General features: G+C 42.8%; 1 protein-coding gene across 9 annotated transcripts in view; it reads left to right on the top strand.

The window, feature by feature from the left end:
- Window positions 1-20,109, top strand: part of fryl (furry homolog, like) — a 98,560-nt gene that overhangs the window by 33,893 nt on the left and 44,558 nt on the right. For 6 of the 9 annotated variants that reach the window (XM_061778471.1, XM_061778467.1, XM_061778465.1 and 3 more), the window contains 11 exons: window positions 2,137-2,348; window positions 4,173-4,226; window positions 5,862-6,001; window positions 6,088-6,184; window positions 7,388-7,467; window positions 8,845-8,925; window positions 10,101-10,269; window positions 10,918-11,010; window positions 11,109-11,207; window positions 11,950-12,051; window positions 16,712-16,756. In XM_061778471.1, coding sequence (XP_061634455.1) covers window positions 2,229-2,348; window positions 4,173-4,226; window positions 5,862-6,001; window positions 6,088-6,184; window positions 7,388-7,467; window positions 8,845-8,925; window positions 10,101-10,269; window positions 10,918-11,010; window positions 11,109-11,207; window positions 11,950-12,051; window positions 16,712-16,756 — 1,080 coding nt within the window. In that variant the 5' untranslated portion in view covers window positions 2,137-2,228. The remainder of the gene's footprint in view (window positions 1-2,136; window positions 2,349-4,172; window positions 4,227-5,861; window positions 6,002-6,087; window positions 6,185-7,387; window positions 7,468-8,844; window positions 8,926-10,100; window positions 10,270-10,917; window positions 11,011-11,108; window positions 11,208-11,949; window positions 12,052-16,711; window positions 16,757-20,109) is intronic. The other 3 variants (XM_061778468.1, XM_061778470.1, XM_061778474.1) reach the window with 1 other exon arrangement.

Below are 20,109 nucleotides of genomic sequence, written 5' to 3'. Positions count from 1 at the left end.
AAGACAATGACCGACAAAAATATGATCAAATAATTTCTGACCAAAATAGAGACAGCTTTAATTAAAAAATACACAAGCATTGACAGAAAAAAATCTGGGGGGGGGGGGGGGGGGGGGGTAACAAATCTGGCAAAAATACAGTAAAGGAATTTGCAGAAAGATGGCACAACTTGGACAAAAATCTGGAGAAAATAAAAAAATATGGCAAATTATTTTACCATTTTGGAGAGGTTTATTCTTTGTTTTTTGTTTTTTTTTAATGACAAAATAATTGGCCAAGTACAGCCGAAAATGTTGCGTGCCTCCATTTGTTGATGCGGCCGACCGGAGCTGTGGCCATCCCCGTCGGTGGACACTAGTGGCAAGGTCGATTTACGTTCGTACCCTCACCTATGGTCACGAGCTGTGGATCCTGACCGAAAGAACAAGATCGCGGATACAAACGGCCGAAATGAGTTTCCTCCGCAGGGTGTCCGGGCTCTCCCTTGGAGATAGTGTGAGAAGCTCTGTTATCTGGGAGGGACTCGGAGTCGAGCCGCTGCTCGTCCGTGTGGAGCGCAGCCAGATCAAGCGGCTCGGGCTCTGGTTAGAATGCCCCCTGGACGCCTCCCTGATGAGGTGTGTGTGTGTATATATATATCTATATATATATATATATCCATCCATCCATTTTCTTTACCGCTTAGCCTCACGTAGCCTATCCCAGCTATCTTCGGGCGGGAGGCGGGGTACACCCAGAACCGGTCGCCAACCAATCGCAGGGCACATAGGGAAAAAAACAACCATTCGCACTCACATTCACACCTACGGGCAATTTAGAGTCTTCAGTCAACCTAGCACGCATGTTTTTGGGATGTGGGAGGAAACCGGAGTGCCCGGTGCAAACTCCACACAGGAGGGGCCGGGATTTGAACCCCGATCCTCAGAACTGTGAGGCAGATGTGCTAACCAGTCGCTCACCAACGTTGCAGCACAGTTGCAGTTTTCCTGGGAAAAGAAGGCAAATACAGAGAAGCAAACGCTTCCTGAGAGGGGAAGCTGAGGTAAAGGCGTCGTTATTGTCGAAGCCGCCCGCTCACTTGGCCGCCCTTTCAGCCATTGTGGGCTCAGACTGCAAATTCTGCCACAGCCGTCACATAATTCTCTCACACGCCGTTCAGAGTTGTGACTGCGAGCTGGTCGTGCGACAATGTGTTTCGTGGGGGCGAGTGCTTTTTTTCCTTAGCGTATTGAATAGTAAATACCCGCCATTGCTGTTCTGTCTAGGGTCATGTAGCGTGCGAGCCTTTGTCCGAGTTTGATTACAATGTTATCTCATATAAATCAATTTCTCTGATCCTTGACCTTAAAGCTCGCTGCAATGTGATTTAGTCAAACAACATGAAATGTTACTCCTGGAAACGCTCGCCTAATATAGCATTCACCTTAAAACAACCCCAAACTCTTGAAATTCTTATTCGTTTGCATGCAAGGCAAGCAAATGACGTGGGGAAAAGGAAAGGAAACACTTTAGGTATTTTTTTCCCACCGTTTAAAAAGTAAAGTGTGACCAAAATATGCCAAAAAATGAAAACATACAAAAAATTGTAAATGCTGTTATACAACTTGAATAATAATTAAAAAAAATGCAGCAAAACATTCACTTGTGACAAATTCAGGTAACATTGCTGCCCTAAGAGTGAACTCCTACAATTACAAATGTATGGCCACAAAAACTGGACAAATATTGACAAACACCTGAGAAAAACATAAAAGATGATGAAACCCGTAATAGAACCTGACAAAAATAGGACCAGAAAATGGCAAATCTGAAGAAAACTAAAGTAACAAAAAAAATGGAATGAAAATGTTTTTAAATCTTAAAACAGATCAAAAAACGGACAAACCTGACAATAATTGGGAAAAGTCAGAATTTGGCAAAATCGATGTCGAATTCTACATTGCGAGTGATAGATGGACGCATCTCTGAATTTGGGTTGGGTTGCGCCATAGGCATGATGAAGAACATTGGAACTAACATGAAAAGCAGAGAGTGTAGATGCCCCTATGAATATCCTCCTGGCAAAGATGTCGCGGTCCACGACCTTCCCGACTTTATTTTTCCCTGATCCCTGACCTCTGCCCTTTGGCTCGCAGCTTCTGCACCGGTCAGCAGCAGCAGCGTGAGTAGACGGCGCGTCCCCGCTTCGGCGACTCCCCTCCCGTGGGAAAAACACAACCTCGCGGCCATGTCCATCATCACCATCGACCCCGAGCTCAAGCCCGGGGAGTTCGTCATCAAGAGCCTATTCGCCGAGTTCGCCGTGCTGGCCGAGAAGAAGATCGAGACGGTGATGGCCGAACCGCTGGTGAGTCGCCTTTTAACGACATAACCGCCACCTCGTAAACACTCGAGGACCGTTAGCTGAAGCTCGTTAGGTTTATGCGCGGGCATTAATCCTTAACACGCTTCACCGATTGTCCTCCGATGTGCAGTTTGGGAAGAACGCTCGCTCCGTGACTTGATCCCACTAAAGCTGGGATGGGCAAACATTTGCGCTCCTGGGCCACATTTGATTTGGAAAACAGACATGATGACGATGATCCATCCATCCATCCATCCATCCATCCGTCCGTCCATTTTCGGAACCGCTTATCGTCACTAGGATCGCAGGTGTGCTGGTGCCCAACTCGGCTGACTTTGGGCGGGAAGCGGGGTTCACCCTGAGTTGGTCGCCAGCCAATCGCAGGGCACACCTATGGACAATTGAAAGTCTTCCATCAACCTACCGTGCATGTTTATGGAATGTGGGAGGAAATCAGGAGTAACCGGAAAAGAACAACACAAAATTGTTCAATGTATATCTGAAATGACTTAATTTACAAAAAATGTTGTAGCGTTTACATAAATGAATTCACCAATTATTTGGTTGAGATAAATGAATACAAATAAATGTCAAATTATAAAATACTAAAATACAATTGAATAATAGAATTATAATTTATACTCACATTTTACAATCATTTGAATTCTTATAAATTAACCAACTGTTTAATAAAACTATTCAATGTATATGTAGAGTTGTTTATTTCTGTATTTTATAATTTACAAAAATGCATTAACCAAGTGTTCGGTTGAGAAATAAAAAAATGTTGATGAAATTTAAATGATCAAATAATAAGTCATACTCAATTATTTGTGACCAATGATTTCATAAATAAACAATTGTTAAATGTCAATTATATGTCAAGTAATGTATTTTATTTACAATATATATCAATTAACCGTTTCAAATCAATACAAATGAATAAATATAAAATATGTAAAATAGTTCATTGTATTATATATTTATGATGAATTCATTCTGATTGTAATTGTCAAATATACATTATATATGAAATGTATTTTTATTTAGTGAGTTAAATGAAAAGAAAATGATAAATTTTAATAATAAAATAAGAATTCATTCTTTTATTGTATTTTATTAACTATTATTATTAACTATGTGTTTAATAAAATAAATAATGCATCAATACAAAATTGTTCAATGTGTATGTACTATTGTTGTATTTTAAGAACATGACTCAATTAAACAATTATTTGGAGATAAACGAATAATCAAATGAATATTTAATCAAATACAATCATGTTTAATGTACTGTCTATATAAAGATGTATATGCATTTGTCAATAAATATATAGAATAAAAAAATCAATACTTTAATGAACCAATTTTAGGAAAATCGGCTGAATTCATCCAACAAATATTACAGGGCAGCTATTACTGTTAATAAGTTGACCTCCGCTATTCGCGGAGAATAGAGACCACGCAGGCTGTGAATAGCGATATAATATATATAATGTCATATAATAGAATAGTTATGGGGGGGGAACATGAATGACCCGGGGATTTGGTATAAAAAAAATAAGCGATGGCCTCCGTCAAAAGGTTGCCCCAAGAATCCGCCAATCGGTGAATTCATCAATGATAAACCACGAATCTGCAACGGTCTCCAGTACGTCAAAAGAACAAAACATTCCAACGAAGGCGTAATGAGACATTCGTATGTTAACTATACATAGAAAAAGCGAGCAAGTTAAGCCCCTTATGCTAAAATAGTTTTTGTGAAAATTGCGGTCAAAAATAGGAATGATATGACTTGCTTGACGTTTTAATGTTTCCGTGTTCCAGGAGAAACTTCTGTCCCGGTCCCTTCAGAGAGGGGAGGATGCACAATTTGACCAGGTCAGTGCGGCGGTGTGATTGTTTGGCTGCCAAGTCGCATACTGCACTTGTGCGCAGTATTTGAATCCCCCGAGTTGCAGCCAATCAATGGGCCATTCAGCGGCCCGTGGCGTATACAATGGGCCAGGCCCGCTGCGGAGCTTTGTTCAAAACGCCGGGCCGATGAGGAGAATAGGGGCAGGGAAGTCGGCCCGCGTCGAAGCGCCGCTAAATCGGCCCCCGGCCGCTGTTGCGCACGTGCATTTGTGTGTGTGTGTGTGTGTCCCAGAGTGTCCTGTCATGTGATGGAAGTGTCCTTTTATGCACTGCGTGTGTCTGTGTGATTCTGTTTCTCTGTGTTCGGGATTTGTGTGCGTGCATGTGTCTTTATCTCGGTATCTGTTTGTTTCTGTGTACGTCTGTCTGTCTGTGTGTGTGTTTGCGTGCGTGCGTGCGTGCGTGCGGTTGCCCGGCGCCACGAGGGGCAGCGGTGGGCGTGACGCTTACGTAACTCCGCTGGCCGTCATCCACGGTCGACGCCCTGCGTGCCCTGCGTGCCCGCTGACCAACTTGGCCTGCCACGTCCAACATCTTTCACTCTGTCATGTGTTTGAGGTCACCGATGTTCTAAATGATTGCGTACAGGATCGAGGTTAAAAGAGCTTTTAAGTTTTGGTTTCTCTGGGGAGGCTTTTACAGATGTTAGTTCTCATGTCTGTTTATATCGCCGATATTAATCTTAGATTTGATAATTAGCTTCTAAAATGAGCCTAATTAAAGGAAAATGACTTGAGGAGATGGTTCCACATGATTAAGGTCAGTTTTTAAAGGATCCTTCTGCTGAAAAAAAGCCCGACATATTCCAATCCCTTGACAAAGGAATGAAAACACTCATTTGTGTGCAAGGCCTATATTTTGATAAAAACTCATGGCGTGGCCACCATCATCCTCTAACCTCAACCCTATTGAGAAGCAGTCAAACAGCCTTAACCTTCTTGTTATGTTGAGGGTGAAATCAACCCAGTTGAAAAGTTGACTCGTTTATTTCATTAGTGACATACATTACTGGTGGCTAATAGAGATACTGAAACCATGGCGTTATAAAACATGCTTTCATTGTTTGTTTCTCTGAAACCTTCCGGAATCTATTCACACTTTTTCTTCAATTTGTTCAATTACAGCTACATTCCAAAATGGATCAAATGATTCTGAATTCACGAAAATGTCAAAATTTGACACGCAACACCTCATAACGTTTATTTGATATCTTTGCAGCTTTATCCCCCCCAAAAAAAAGGAAATGACATGCACTGGTGCTTTGAGATAGGAGTGACCTGACTTTTCGACTTCTGAGCCGTCGTCGGGATATTTAGATTTCTTTCTTTTAACTTCCAAGCTCAAATTAGAGATGCACGTGCTGTATGGTGTTACTTCACAACAAGCGGCGGTTTCTTCAAAACTGTTTATTTGCCGCTCCTATTTGAGTTTACTGTCAAAATAAACATCAAACAAAAAGAATTACGAGTTGTGTATTTCAAGCATCTGAGCAACTTTGCCTTTAGAAATGCCCCTGCTAGCTAAATGTTAACGCATAATGGCAACCGCCATAGACGTGCTAAAGATGAACTCTTTTTCTTTTGTGCTCTGGTTTTCCAGTTAATAAGCTCTATGAGCTCCATAGCCGAACACTGTTTGCCTTCCCTGCTGCGTACGCTTTTCGACTGGTACCGGCGGCAGAGCGGCACCGAAGACGAGTCGTATGAGTACAGGCCTCGTTCCAGCACAAAGTCCAAAGGGTGGGATGCATTGTTGAAGTTTATCTGGGGATTTCTTTTCGCCAATGCTTCCCTCTCGTGACTTCCTTTTTGTTGTTTTTTTGCAGTGATGAGCAGCACCGGGATAAAGACTACCTTCTTGAGAGGAGGGACTTAGCCATAGATTTCATGTTTTGCCTGGTGTCAGTGGAAGTTCTCAAAAGGGTGAGCCGTCGTTGCCGCTTTGCATTTTTCCGTTGTTTTCCATGTGCCTGGCACAAGGACAAAACCTACTGACACTCTGTACTTTACCACATGTAGACATACTGTATTCTTCTTTATTCAGACCATTCCAACCACCAAACAATTTCCACATTCCAAAAATTCCTCCATTCCTTAAATTCCACCTTTTTCCACGTTTACATTCCCGCATTTAGACACATTCTACATTATTCCCACCTCCTTCGATATTTATATTTCTTGACTGAGCTTCCAGCTACAAAATATTTTCCACATTTGATTCCACAGCATTTAAGTACAGCTTCAGCTTTTCAGAGGTAACAGTAAATTATTAATTGAATAATTAGAAATTAAATGACATGAATTCATATTGTTTTGGTTAGTAATATTATCATAATTATTTGAAGATCATTTAAAAAAAAAAAATGAAGCCAAAATTGGAAATACATTGCAATTTCATGTGACTCCTTTTTTCGGCGAAGGTCATCTGACCGCAGTGAGAAAAACTGTGCTGCCGCTTCTGCTCATGCTAGTTCAACGACCAGATATGAGAAATATGAGAAAATTGGACCGGAGGAAAAGAACTGCTAATAACCCTGAAATTGCAGACTCTCGCGGGCGTGCTGGAGCCTATCCCGACTATCATCGTGCAGGAGGGTATCCCGATCAAAACCAAAACAGGCACAAAAAAAAAAAAACCTTCTCCCAAAATTCAAATACTCAAAGTATAGATACCAGAAAAATCGAATTAAGTGCAGTAACAAAGTATTTTCTCTCTGTCACTTCCCACCACTGGTGCGACTCCTGTAAAGCAGGAAGTGTCAAACATAATTTCCTCGACTGAGTAACTATTGTGCATGTGATTAACTATAGCTCATTATTAATTTCATCTGTGACTAGCACATAGAAAGACGGGTTTTTGTACGCATTTAAAAACCGAATTGTTTTCAGAACACGCCGTACTGTTGTCATTGAGGCCTTTACCTACAGGGGGTGTCTCATAAATCAACCCTTCCACCATTTCCAGCCTTGGCGCATGGCCAAAGTAGAGCGTCCAAATTTTGAAGCAACATTCCCAAAGCCGTACTCCCGGGAGACCAGCTCGAACTTGTCCTTGGCTCAGCTCCGAAAGGAAATGAAATGTCGCAATGCAGACTAATAAGAGTCATTTGTTTATATTTGTCACAGATTCCTCTTCATCCAGTGCCGGACACCTTAGTACACGAAGTTCTGAACCTGGCATTTAAGCACTTTAAACACAAAGAGGGGTAAGTCAACACAACTTCAGTGTAGCTGGTGACTTAATAGCAGGGGTCCTAAATAAAAAGGCTCGTTTTATGAGTGAGTTCATTGTCATTAGACAAGCCACCTCACTGTCCTTTTTTGAACAACTCCTCTGAAAACCCATTTTTGTTCATTGACTTTCCACACACTGTCTCATTTGTTTTTGCTTTGAATCGTTGTTCCCTTTGTTTCAGCTACGGTTGCTTTTTCAAAGTGCTGGATAAATCAAATTGAGTAGAGTTTCATTTGTGTGTCAAATTATCTTTCCCCATTGAAATGAATGTATATATTATTAAGCCATTCTAGCACTCTAAACAAACAAACAAACAAACAAACAAATTGTAGAGTAGTAATACAAAAATGGTGTTAATACTGTTTAGTTGTCATTAGTTCAGATCTTTTTGTACCCCATATATTTGGGCTAATGTCAAGAAAGAATGTTGCAATTGAAAATATATACATTTTTTTTGGGGGGGGGGGGGGGGCGCGGCGGATGAAGTGGTATCTTCACTTATGAGTTTACATTGTACTGTGACCAACTCGTAAGTTGACTTGCAACTGAACACACGGTGCTTATGTTTAATTGGTGTTAGGTTTATGAGAGGCTCCTTTAAGAAGAAACATTCTCCCTGGCTGCATGACAGTTGTGACAAACTCATTTTTGTCTTGGGCCACATCATAGTTAGGACTTCACTCGGAGGCCCATTGTGACTGTGAAATTGATGGATAGATAACTAGTTTTGAAATCAGAAGCCTATCAAAACATGTTTTTAACTATTACATATCTATCTTTTCAAAATGGGATTGTTAACAAAAAGGTCAATGTTTTAATTGATTACAATAGAAGACAATTAGCGGTTTTTATATTTTTACAAGAAACATGAAGCAGGATTTGCTTTCTTAGGCCACATAAAATGATGTGGCGGGCCGGATCTGGCCCCCGGGCCACCAGTTTGTACCCAAAAGCTAAGGTGTCATTGGCATTGCACAAACGTATGTGACTTTTGGTTTTGTGTTACAGTAAACCCCCGCTATATCGCCTCTCCGGGACACCTTATTTTTTGTACTACGTGTTATTAATTTGGATATTTTCGACATTTTTCAAATCCATTTTCTCTCTCCCTCTTTCAATATATTGCGTGTGTTGTTGTAAGTGTGTTTGAAGACCCGAATACAATTTCAAGCGAAAAAAGAAAGAAACAAATGTTTTTTCCATATTTCTTTCGCTATTTCCATAGCACGGATTTTCACTTATCGTGGGGGGGGGGGGGGGGTCTGGAACATAACCTCCGTGATGAAGGGGGGGTTTACTGTAATTGTTCTAAATGACGTAAGTGGCTGATGCTTTTGTGTCACTGCAGATATTGTGGCCCCAACACAGGCAACGTGCACATCATCGCAGACCTGTACGCGGAGGTCATTGGAGTTCTCACACAGTCAAAGTTAGTGATTTCTTTTTGTCTTACACCCGACATGTAGCTTTGCGAGTCACTGCCAGTGCGAGCTTTCTTATAGTTAAGGAAAACGAACAAAACAATATGAACTATAAGAATAAGAAAAAATATCCTTCATTTTCTCCTTTGTCAATTGATTTCATAACTGACCTTTTTGGGTTCCATCCATCCATCCATTTTCTGTCGCGCTTCTCCTCACGCGGGTCGCGGGCGCTCTGGAGCCCATCTCAGCTGTCATCGGGCAGGAGGCGGGGTACGCCCTCAACCGGTCGCCAGCCAATCGCAGGGCACATACAAAGAAACAAACATTCGCACTCACATTCACACCTACGGCCAATTTAGAATTGTCCATGAACCTAGCACGCATGTTTTTGGGAGGTGGGAGGAAAGCGGAGTGCCCGGAGAAAAGCCACGCAGGCACGGGGAGAACATGCAAACTCCACACAGGCGGGGCCGGGGATGGAACCCGGGTCCTCAGAACAGTGAGGCAGACGCTCCAACCGGTTGATCACCGTGCCGCCCCTTTTTCGGTTGATTTGAAATAATTTACTCGGGCTCTAATCGACATGATTCTTGAGTCTGTTGCCTGTTGTGGTTTTCACCAAGCACAATAGCCGCACGGCATCTCAGAAGCAGTATTCTTCACTGTCCTGTACAGAGATAGAGGGATAGATAGATATTTGATTCATCCCGTATACACCAGTATCAATCAACCAACGAAGTGGAAACAAATACAAAGAGCAACATTGAGGAGGAATTAAAAGACATTTTAATCCAAATAAAAAACTAAATTAGGTTCAATTAAGATGTAGCATTGGGGGCGTGCACTTACAGCACTTATTGCAATTGCACTTTGGCTTGGTTGTTCATCTTTCCGAACAGAATGCATTTATTAAAAATGTTATCTTTTGTCGGGTTTTTATTACACAATTTTTATTGTGAACTTTTAAATCCCACACCTGGAAAATCCCCCTTATTACAAAAAAAAAAACTAACACTAAAACGAATATAAAATTAAACGAAAAACATTTAAAAAATAATAATCAGCAGTAACTACTTATAGCGAACTAAATTTAGAAAAACAAGAAGCCAAAGCGAAATACAAATTCAAAGTAATGAATTGTCCTGAGCTGTTCTAATCTTGCGCGTGTGCTTGTTTTTAGGTTTTTAGCGGTGACGAAAAAGTTCAACACTGAGCTGGACGAGCTCCGGAAAAAAGAGCAGAGTCCCTACATCGTGCAGAGCATCATCAGCCTCATCATGGGCATGAAGTTCTTCCGGGTGAAAATGTACCCCGTGGAGGATTTCGAGGCGTCCTTCCTGTTCATGCAGGTGAATTACTGACATCTGAAAAGCCCTTTCAGCGTTTATTCCATACGCCTGCTTTACATCTTAAGGTCCGTTTTATCCCGAGTAACACAATTCAGCGTCCCTTTTGTCCGCTACGGCCCTCCGCTGCTGTATGAAATTTCTTCTGTATAGTAGTGAGGCAAATTTGTACACTAATTGACTTCTGCTTGCTACGAGCACTACTGGTGAAAGTGTATAATGTCACTCGTAGTACCAGTAGTGGCCTGCAAGTTGTCATCACTGCCTCACTATTAACTCATTCACTCCCAGCATTTTCAAAGCAGTTCCTTATATTACCGGCCGTTTGAAAGCATTTTGACAGGTTGCCCCCCCCCCCCCCCCCCCCCCCCACTCTCAAGACCCAAAGAGTATGGTGTTTTAGCACTGAAACGAGCAAAAGAAAGAATAGACTCTCATCTTTCACTTGGGGGGAAAAAAAAAAAAAAAGTTTGATTTTACTTTTCGGAAGACCTCGCTTGGTTTTGAGAGCCATTATTTAAGCCTATAGTATGTGAGGAAATGGCGTGAAGACTGGAAAGTTGCGCTTCTTATTGGGTGAATGCCGCATGTTCAAGTCAATCCTCGTGTGTCGTCATGACTTCTTGAAACTTTTCCCTGATGTCTCCGTAGGAGTGTGCCCAGTACTTCCTAGAAGTCAAGGACAAGGACATAAAACATGCTCTCGCTGGCCTTTTTGTGGAGATCCTCATCCCGGTCGCGGCCGTGAGTGAAGCCAGTTCCCCCACTTTGTTCTCGCCTCTCTGAGTGTAATTGTGTTTTTGGGAGCCCGCCTCCCGCTAATAAGTTTCTTGGTCTTCCAGGCGGTGAAAAATGAAGTCAACGTGCCGTGCCTGAAGAACTTTGTGGAGAAGCTGTACCAGACCACGTTTGACCTTAGCTCCAGAAAGAAGCACTCTTTGGTCAATACGATGCCTGACTTCCATCTCAACTGTATAATTTCATGTCCATAGTTCACATGCGGACATTGCAGATTTGTGAATGTACACGCAGCAGCACCAAAGCACCAGATAGGATACAACCACATCCACATACACGCGTATGCCAAGAACATATTTCCACAAATAGTGTCCCTAACTGTAAATATCTATTAGGCTTATGATATTATAGAGTTCTGTTGCTAACCAAAACTGTAGCACCACAGCAAGTACAGTAAATGCCACACAAAATGTAGTGAAAATGTTTTCAATATTTTTGCACACTCGTAGGCCGACTTAGACATACTAGTAGGACAACTACTACGACTAGTGGCCATTCAGGGGCTACTTGTAGGGCCCAGGAGGCTACTAGTGCGTGACACATGCCTACTCGTTGGGTTTCGTAGTGTTACTACTGTGCAGCACAGTAGTTTACTATAAAGGTTTCATTGAATACCGCAGGTAGTGGGCTAAAAGTGGCACTTGTAGTGGCAAAAACAGTGTTTTAGGCCAAGAGTCAGTTGTTCTACGGAGGGCGTCGCATTGGGTTACTACTGAGGACAAAGAACATTGTCTCGTACATGGATCTTAAGCTGGATATCAAGCATAGCCAATAAATGCTCGGAACGTCTTTTCATACTCAATTGGATTTCCATTTCTCCAGATAACGATGGTCAGCGTCCGATCTCGTGTGTGATTACTGACGCGCGCCGTTTCGCCCATCCAGGCCCTGTATCCCTTGGTGACCTGCTTGCTGTGTGTCAGCCAGAAACAGTTCTTCCTCAACAACTGGCACATCTTCCTGCAGAACTGCCTCTCGCACCTAAAGGTAAACAGCCCAAGGTGTTTTGTGCGATCCGCACAGCTCGCACAAAGACCGTATGGAGTCCGCGGACTTGGCCTGACAATGCCTTAATTCTCTTTTGAGTCCTCATGACTGGTGTTACGTAATCCCGTGCTGGTGTTTTGGTGACAGAAACAACAGCGGGACTATTTGGCTTGCATTGTTGTGATGGTTAACTTGACGCTGCTGATTGAATTAGAAGTCGCATCGGTTATGACCGGTGTGCCCTGTGGTTGTGTCTTGAAGATCATGACGTTCTGTCCCACCCATTGTCAAGCAGCAGATCTGGACAGGAATAGCACTTAATTGCATTGGCTGATAATACACAGGGTCTTTGTTCACAGGGTGGGAGGGGAGCATGACTTTGTGCTCTAAGGGCAAAACGAAAAGGAATCTCAATTTAGCAGCAGCATGTACAGCTGAAGCGGACCTACTACACACATACCTATTTTCAACATTGAATCCAATTTATATAAAAAAAAAAAAAAAAAAAAAAAAAATAGAGCCCACCCACCATCGTGATGTGTGCTTTTACTTCTGTTTTTGAGATGACCAAGACAGCACACCATGCATGACATCTCTCTTTTCTGAGCAGATTGGGGAGGGAAATAATCATCATCCTCATGTATATTTCTTTTAGATTTGACAATCAGGCTTTTGTTCACTTTGATCACTCTTCACAAACCCCGCACCACTGGATAATCAGTCAGGATAATCCTTCGGAGCCATCCGACAATGTCTTTTGTTGTTTTCAATTGGAAGAGAAGAAACAGGCTCAAATTTGGCCCGAGTATCAGTATGTGTGTTACACCGCTTAACCTCCATCAAATGAATAAAGCGACGTACACACATTCTGATTTTTAACATTGTCACTGATTTTTAAATTATTCTTATTTTTTTTTTTTTGTTTTTGTTTTTTTAAATGTAAGACAGCCCACTATCGCCACTATTCAATCACTCTTAGACACCCCACAACACAGGATAATCTTTGAAAGACAGCCGACGATTGGTAACGAGGAGGAAAAATCACTTCTCGCACACCCCCACGCCACAGGATAATCTCTTAGACTGGGGCTTCGCTGACTTTGTCGGAAACTTGGAAAAATGCTCAAATTCAGCCCGATTATCGGTACGTGTCGACCCCGCTTAACTCCCATCAAATGACTAAAGCGGGGTCAACGCAAGTGACACAACCGATTTTTAACATCGGAACCAATTTTTCAAACATGCCACATTTTCTTACTGCTCATGTCGCGTGTGGCGTACTCGATGACCAACACAGCACATCTCACACACAATGAAATCTCAATATTCGGAGCAGGTTGGGAAGGAAAATCACTCTTAACACCCCACACCGCAAGATGATCTTTTAAGGTTAGGGACATCCGCTAATCGGGCCTCGGCCGACCGACTTCAATCGAAAGGGAGGAAATAGTCTCAAATTGGACCCGATTATTAGTGTATATGTACCCTGCTTAAGGTAAGCAAAATGTTATACATTTGCCACTTCAAATGCTATTTCCAAGTGCTGTTTTCACGCAGGTCTGCGCAGGCCTCCTCGGAAATCAAGTCTCCTCCATGATCGCCTTTTAACTGACACAATGAACTCAATGACTCTTGTTACTTACCTCGATTGATCCCCGTGGAGATTGTTTGGTGGTTTCTGTGACGGTCAGTGGGGTGTGTACCACCATTGTGATTTTTGTAGTTGGGCCCTAATTAACGGTCCGTCTCTCTGGATTCTGCTGATTCTGCTTTAGGATTTGAGATCATTTTAGGCTTGTTGTTGTCGTCATATATCTAAATTTTCCCTCTTCTTTTTTTGTTTTGAACGCTGTGGGCATGTGAGTTTAAAAAAAAAAAAAAAGCACCACCAAGGTCTCATTCACACACAAACCATTAGCAGCATATTGGATGTCACTAACCAAAACAGCAGCACCAAAGCAAGTAATGCAGTAGAGGTGGGTGGTGTGAGCAGTGGCTCATTTGCAAGAGACAGGACTGCCCCCAGAAAAAAGGCCAAACATTAGGAGTTAAGTGTCAGGTTTTCTTTTCCAAATACATCAACACATGAGCGCATCAGGGCGGCCGTTGTGTTGGCATGCCAGTTTCGAAAGAGGCATTTTGCTTCTGCTGGGAACTCCAGACAAGAATCTCACAGTGAACAAAGGAGTCGTTTGTCAAAAACTCAACAGCTCTGTATGAAATAACACATGGGCCAAGCCAAGTTGTAATTGCGTTCCCACCACCCCCTCCCACAACCTTATCAGTGTCAAGCCATTGGTATTTGCTTGCTATGATGTTTCTGTCCAGCTTTACACTTGCCACAGGGTTAAAATGCAACGCTCAAATCTTTTCAAAATTACAGCTTTCTTTAGTTTGCCTTCTCTTTGCATCACCATTTTATTTGATTTTTTTTAACACATACAGTGGCACCTCAGAAGTCCAAAACACGAGAAGCCGATTGACTTCCAAGTTGTTCAACGTCGTTTAAAAAGTAATAATGCCCATACCAAATCATGTCAAATGAATTTGTCATTTAACAAAAAAGAACCACAGAGGCAGTGTTTGAAGTAACATTTGAACATTGTCAGTTAAGTGTGCGGCGAAGTCGGCCACTATATATGAAGTAAAACTCGGCAAACGTTTAGGTGTTTTTGCTTTTAAATGACCTCACTCACCTTGCGGTCTCATATTCTTGACAAATGAGATTCACCACCTAATCTTTATCTCCTACTCAAAATGCAGTGCTGCCATCTGCAGGGATCTGTTAGTCATTGCAGTGGTTTACAAATCTGAATTGCACAGACAAGTTGGGCGGGAGCCTCTTCCACGCCTACCTGTTGAAAAGCGTCAAAGAATTTATACATGGGTGGCAGTCGGTTGGATTCCAGTTGATGAATCCCAAGGCCCCACAGCAGTGAATACGTTCAAATAAACAATTTTGTGTTACGCTTTAACCATTTTTGTTTTAGCCTGGTCGACAAATGAGCTTGGCCATCTGTCCGTTTGAAAAATCCAATTGTTCCTTGAGTACAAAAGTTGGCCTTTTGAAGCAAATTTTGGATTTGAACTCTTGAAAACTGTTCAACTTTTGAGGTGTTGCACGCTACTTGAAAATCCCCTCCTTCCTATGTGTTCACATCACCTCCGCTTCGTCTTCTGTTATCTTTTCATGTGACTTAAATGGAAGGCCACAGCAGATTGCCAACACATTAGAATTATTTTGTCACGTACACTACTCACAAAAAGTTAGGGGTATTTGAGTTTGGGGGGAAATTTTCAGGATGAACTTAAATGCCCCATAACCTTCACAGATAATTTGATCTGTTCGAAACCTTTCAATGTTTCAGTACTTTTTGCATGAAAAAACTACTTAAGTACTTAGTACCTGGTGAGTAACTTCAGATTTATTTTTGAAATCACAATCACAGCATGAACATCGAGACAAAAACATATAAACATATCACGGATGTGTGCAAATTCCGATATCACTCAAAAATGTCACTTCAACTGAATCTTGGTCAAATACCACAAATGAGGGCAAATTCTGCCAGGAGAACTTGACCACATGGCGCCATAAGCTCACCAGGCACAAATTACATTGCTATTTCTTGCTCGTTTTTACCAGGTTTCAGGAAGCCGCAAAGACTGTGTGTGGTCACGTGACTGCCCGGCTCCATTTGATTGGTCAAATGGAGTCGAAGGGCACTCGTAGTTCCATCGAAACAGTGCAACGCAGTCATGTGACAGCGCCCAAGGCAGAAATCTCTCTGGCAAACCAAAACCTATAGATTCCACAAGCAATAATGGAGTTAAAAAAGAAAAGTAATGAGATCAATGTAACCAAGTCAAAATAGTTTCTTTTTAACAAAAATACTCCAGTATGTTGCATTCAAACAGAAAAAAAGGAATTGTAATGCCAGAAATGTAGTGCTCTGATGTTAGTTATGTCCCCGCAAGTGGTCAAGGATAGACACAGCGGCTGGCGCAATTTGAATGGCTTTATTCAACAAGCGGTAAGAATACTAAAATGTAAAAGGCACGTTCACGCACAGCAGCCAATGGCTAGAACTCTTGCCGGGTCACTCGAAAATTTGTGAGTTAGCCAGTTAACTGCTAGGCGAATCTACACTTTCATTCGCCGACGCCCACGTCACTCACCAGGCAATGCACCGCCTTGTAAAGACTACACACACTCAAAGTCACAGATACTTTATAAGAACGTGAGGATGGTGACCCCAAGTGGGCAAAAATAATACATGCATGTGTTTTCAAATAATGCCCAAAAAATGTATTTCATGTCGATTCAGCCATTCACATCCTTGTTCGAGAACATTACGTTGTGCAAAAAAGTAGTACAAATTTTAAGTTCTACATTCCAAAACTAAACAAAATTAAGTTCACCTGTAAAGGTTATAGTGCATTTTAGGTTCATCCTGAAATTTCACCCAAAAGCAATATCACAAAGGTTTTGTGCGTATTGTATTAGCATGTGAGGTTTTGTTTTCAGTTTTTTTTGGTTTCGTTTATAACTTGCACGTTTGTGTCTTTGTGCTTAATCTTCCCCACCAACCTTTATTCTTTGCCTGCTGTCATTTTATCTTTCACCCCCACCCCTCCCCCTCACATCCACCCGCTCCAGATGCCGTCTAACAACAGCATCCGAAAGCAGATTGAGACGCTGCAGGTGAGTTGTTTGCCCTGCCTTTACCTGCCCGGTGAAAGGTTGCGTTACTGCGACGGGGGGTTTCTGGAAGTTCTGAATCGAAATTATGAGGAAAGTTGTTGGTGTGTAGCTGGTTTGCATGAGTGATCGACTGACTGCGTAGGTTCTTGGGTATCAAGGTTGGAGCAAAGTCTTGTCTGTTGACTGTTCTGATGGAAGAACAGTATTAGTTGATATTAATGCAGGGTTTCATTTTCAGCGTGACGAATGAATGGCAACTATAAAGCTGACGTTTCCACTTGAAAGGTGTTTTGCTGTATGCAGCTAGTACAGGAGGATATGTCGATTTCAAGGGAGTTTTTGCTGATGGATTTTTTTTTCAGGGGTGGGGAAAAACAAATGAATGCAACAAAGAAATAATTAGAGGACTTTGATTTGGACTTGTGCGTTCGTCACTGTACATTGTTTGACAGAGACCAAGCAAAAAAAATCTTCTGCCCTCATGTCTTGCGTTACAAATCCTCCCGTCATGCTGTTGACATTTGCATGATGAAAGTGCCCAGTGGAAATGTGCGCATGAAAGCGCAACGATGAGTTTAGTCATGCGCGTTCTGATCTCGGGTCTGTTGCGCTACGTCCGTCTACAAGCTTTCAAGTCGGATTAGCAGGGTTCCTGCCGAGAAGCATTTATCGGGGTATAGTTATTCTGAAATTTTTGAATGCAGCCAGCCCTATGGGGGGCACAAGCCAGTGCAAACTGTAGGCCGGTCCCAAGCCCGGGTAAATGCAGAGAGTCGCGTCAGGAAGGGCATCCGGCTTAAAACTTTGCCAAACAAATATGAGCGTTCATCCAAAGAATTCCATACCGGATCGGTCGTGGCCCGGGTTAACAACGTCCGCCGCCGGCGCCGGTGGAAATTCAGCTACTGTGGGAAGAGGAAAGCACAGAGCCTAGAACTGAATGTGGGGACTTTGACAGGAAAATCTCGGGAGTTGGTTGACATATTGTGGAAGGCAGTAAGGCTAGAAGTTTAGGGGCAGGGTTTCAATGATTTGACCATGGTGTAGATGGGAAGAGAAATGGAGTCGGGGTTATTTTAAAAGAAGTGTTGGCTAAGAATGTCTTTGTGGGGAAAATTGGATCAGATCGAGTGATGAGGCTGAAACTTGAAATGGAGGGTGTTGTGTATAATGTGATGAGTGGCTGTGCCCCACAGGTAGGATGTGACCTCGAGGTGAAAGAGAAATTCGGGAAGGAGCTAGACCAAGTAGTTGTGAGCATCCCAGACAGAGAGAGAGTCGTGATTGGTGCAGATTGTAATGGACATGTTGGTGAAGGCAATAGGGGTGATGAAGAAGTGATGGGTAAGTACGGCATCCGGGGAAGGAACTTGGAGGGACAGATGGTGGTAGACTTTGCAACAAGGATGCAAATGGCTGGAGTGAACACTTTTTTCCAGAAGAGGCAGGAACATAGGGTGACCTACAAGAGCGGAGGTTGAAGCACGCAGGTGGATGGACGATGTCATCCGAAGGAGGTTACCGACTGTAAGGTAGTGCTAGGGGAGAGTGTGGCTAGACGGCATAGGACGGGGGTGTGGAAGATGACTCGGTGGACAGGAGGAGCTTCCAGAAGACTGGACCACTGCAGCCAAGGTGATCAGAGAGGCAGGCAGGAGAGTACTTGGTGTATCTTCTGGCAGGAAAGGAGAGAAGGAGACTTGGTGGTGGAACCTCACAGTACAGGAAATCATACAAGGAAAAAGGTTAGCTGAGAAGAAGTGGGACACTGAGAGGACAGAGGAGAGGCGAAAGCAATACATTGAGATGTGACACAGGGCAAAGGTGCTGTAGGTGTGACAGATGAATTTAAGGTGGAGGTGGGCAGGCATCAGGGATGAGCCCTGAGCCCCTTCCTGTTTGCAGTGGTGATCGATAGGCTGAGAGATGAGGTTAGACTGGAATCCCGGTGGACCATGATGTTTGCAGATGACATTGTGGTCTGCAGTGAAAGCAGGGAGCAGGTGGAGGAACAGTTCGAAAGATGGAGGCATGCACTGGAAAGCAGTGGAATGAAGGTTAGCCGAAGTATGACAGAATATATGTGCACGAATGAGCGGGGTGGTGGGGGAAGAGTGAGGCTACAGGGAGAAGCGATAGCGAGGGTGGAGGACTTGAAATACTTGGGGTCCACCGTCCAGAGCAATGGTGAGTGCGGTCAGGAAGTGAAGAAGCAGGTTGGAACGGGTGGAGGAAGGTGGCAGGTGTGTTACGTGACAGAAGAGTCTCTGCTAGGATGAAGGGCAAAGTTTACAAAACAGTGGCGAGGCCAGCCATGATGGACGGATTCGAGACTGTGGCACTGAAGAGACGACAGGAAGCAGAGAAGAGGTTGAGGTTCGCTCTCGGAGTGACCAGGTTGGATCAAATTAGAAATGAGCACAAGGTTCAATGTTTTGGAGACAAAGTTCGAGAGAGCAGACTTGGATGGTTCGGACACATCCAGAGGAGAACTAGTGAGGATATTGGTAGAAGGATGATGAGGATGGAGCTGCCGGGCAAGAGAACGAGAGGAAGGCCAAAGAGAAGGGTGATGGATGTCGTGAGGGAAGACATGAGGGCAGTTGGTTTTCGAGAGGAGGATGCAGGAGATAGGCTGACATGGAAAAGGATGACGCGCTGTGGCGACTCCTAAAGGAAAAGAAGAAGTTATTATGAAATGTTTGAGGCCGATCCTGTCGCTCCTCCTCTTTTTTTACGCTTAATTGAGCCAGATGTCTCGCACGGTTTTCGACAGCACCCTCTCAGCAAAGGATAACTGTCAGCGTGGTCAGTAATAAATACTAAAATGAGGTTTCAATTCCACAACAAATCTTCCCCACTATACAGGCCACTGTCATTTAATTGTAATAGGAAGCGATCCACTGTAAAACATAACGGAGTTTTATCAGTTTGTTATACTTTGGTCCGTTTTTGTCAGATTTTTGTTCATTTTTTTAAATGCCTGTTTTTTTTCCATGATTTTGACACTTTTTTTTGTACAGATTTTGCCAGATTTGTAAAATGTTTTGGTAAGTAATTATTTTGCGATGTAAAGTAAATTTGTAAGCAAGTCGGAATGCGTCCAACGCTAAGATGCTGCCTATAAATCTTTTTTGTGTGTGATATTTTTGTCCCAGTTTTGTGCTGTTAGTCAAGTTTTTTTTCTGCCTCTTTTTTGGGGTCATTTTTTCCCCCGATTTAGTGAGATTTTATTTTAGCAAAATATTTTTTTTCAGAAAATATTTTGCGACATGCCCCTAAAGTGGGAATGCGCTGTAGCCTATCTCCAACCTACACTACCGCACTACATAAAAATAGATAATCAATCCAAT

This window comes from Phyllopteryx taeniolatus, chromosome 7 (genome assembly GCF_024500385.1).
Source record: "Phyllopteryx taeniolatus isolate TA_2022b chromosome 7, UOR_Ptae_1.2, whole genome shotgun sequence".
Taxonomy (NCBI): Eukaryota; Metazoa; Chordata; class Actinopteri; order Syngnathiformes; family Syngnathidae; genus Phyllopteryx; species Phyllopteryx taeniolatus.
The sequence above is the reverse complement of the archived record's forward strand: the minus strand, read 5'-3'. Positions and strand labels throughout refer to the sequence as shown.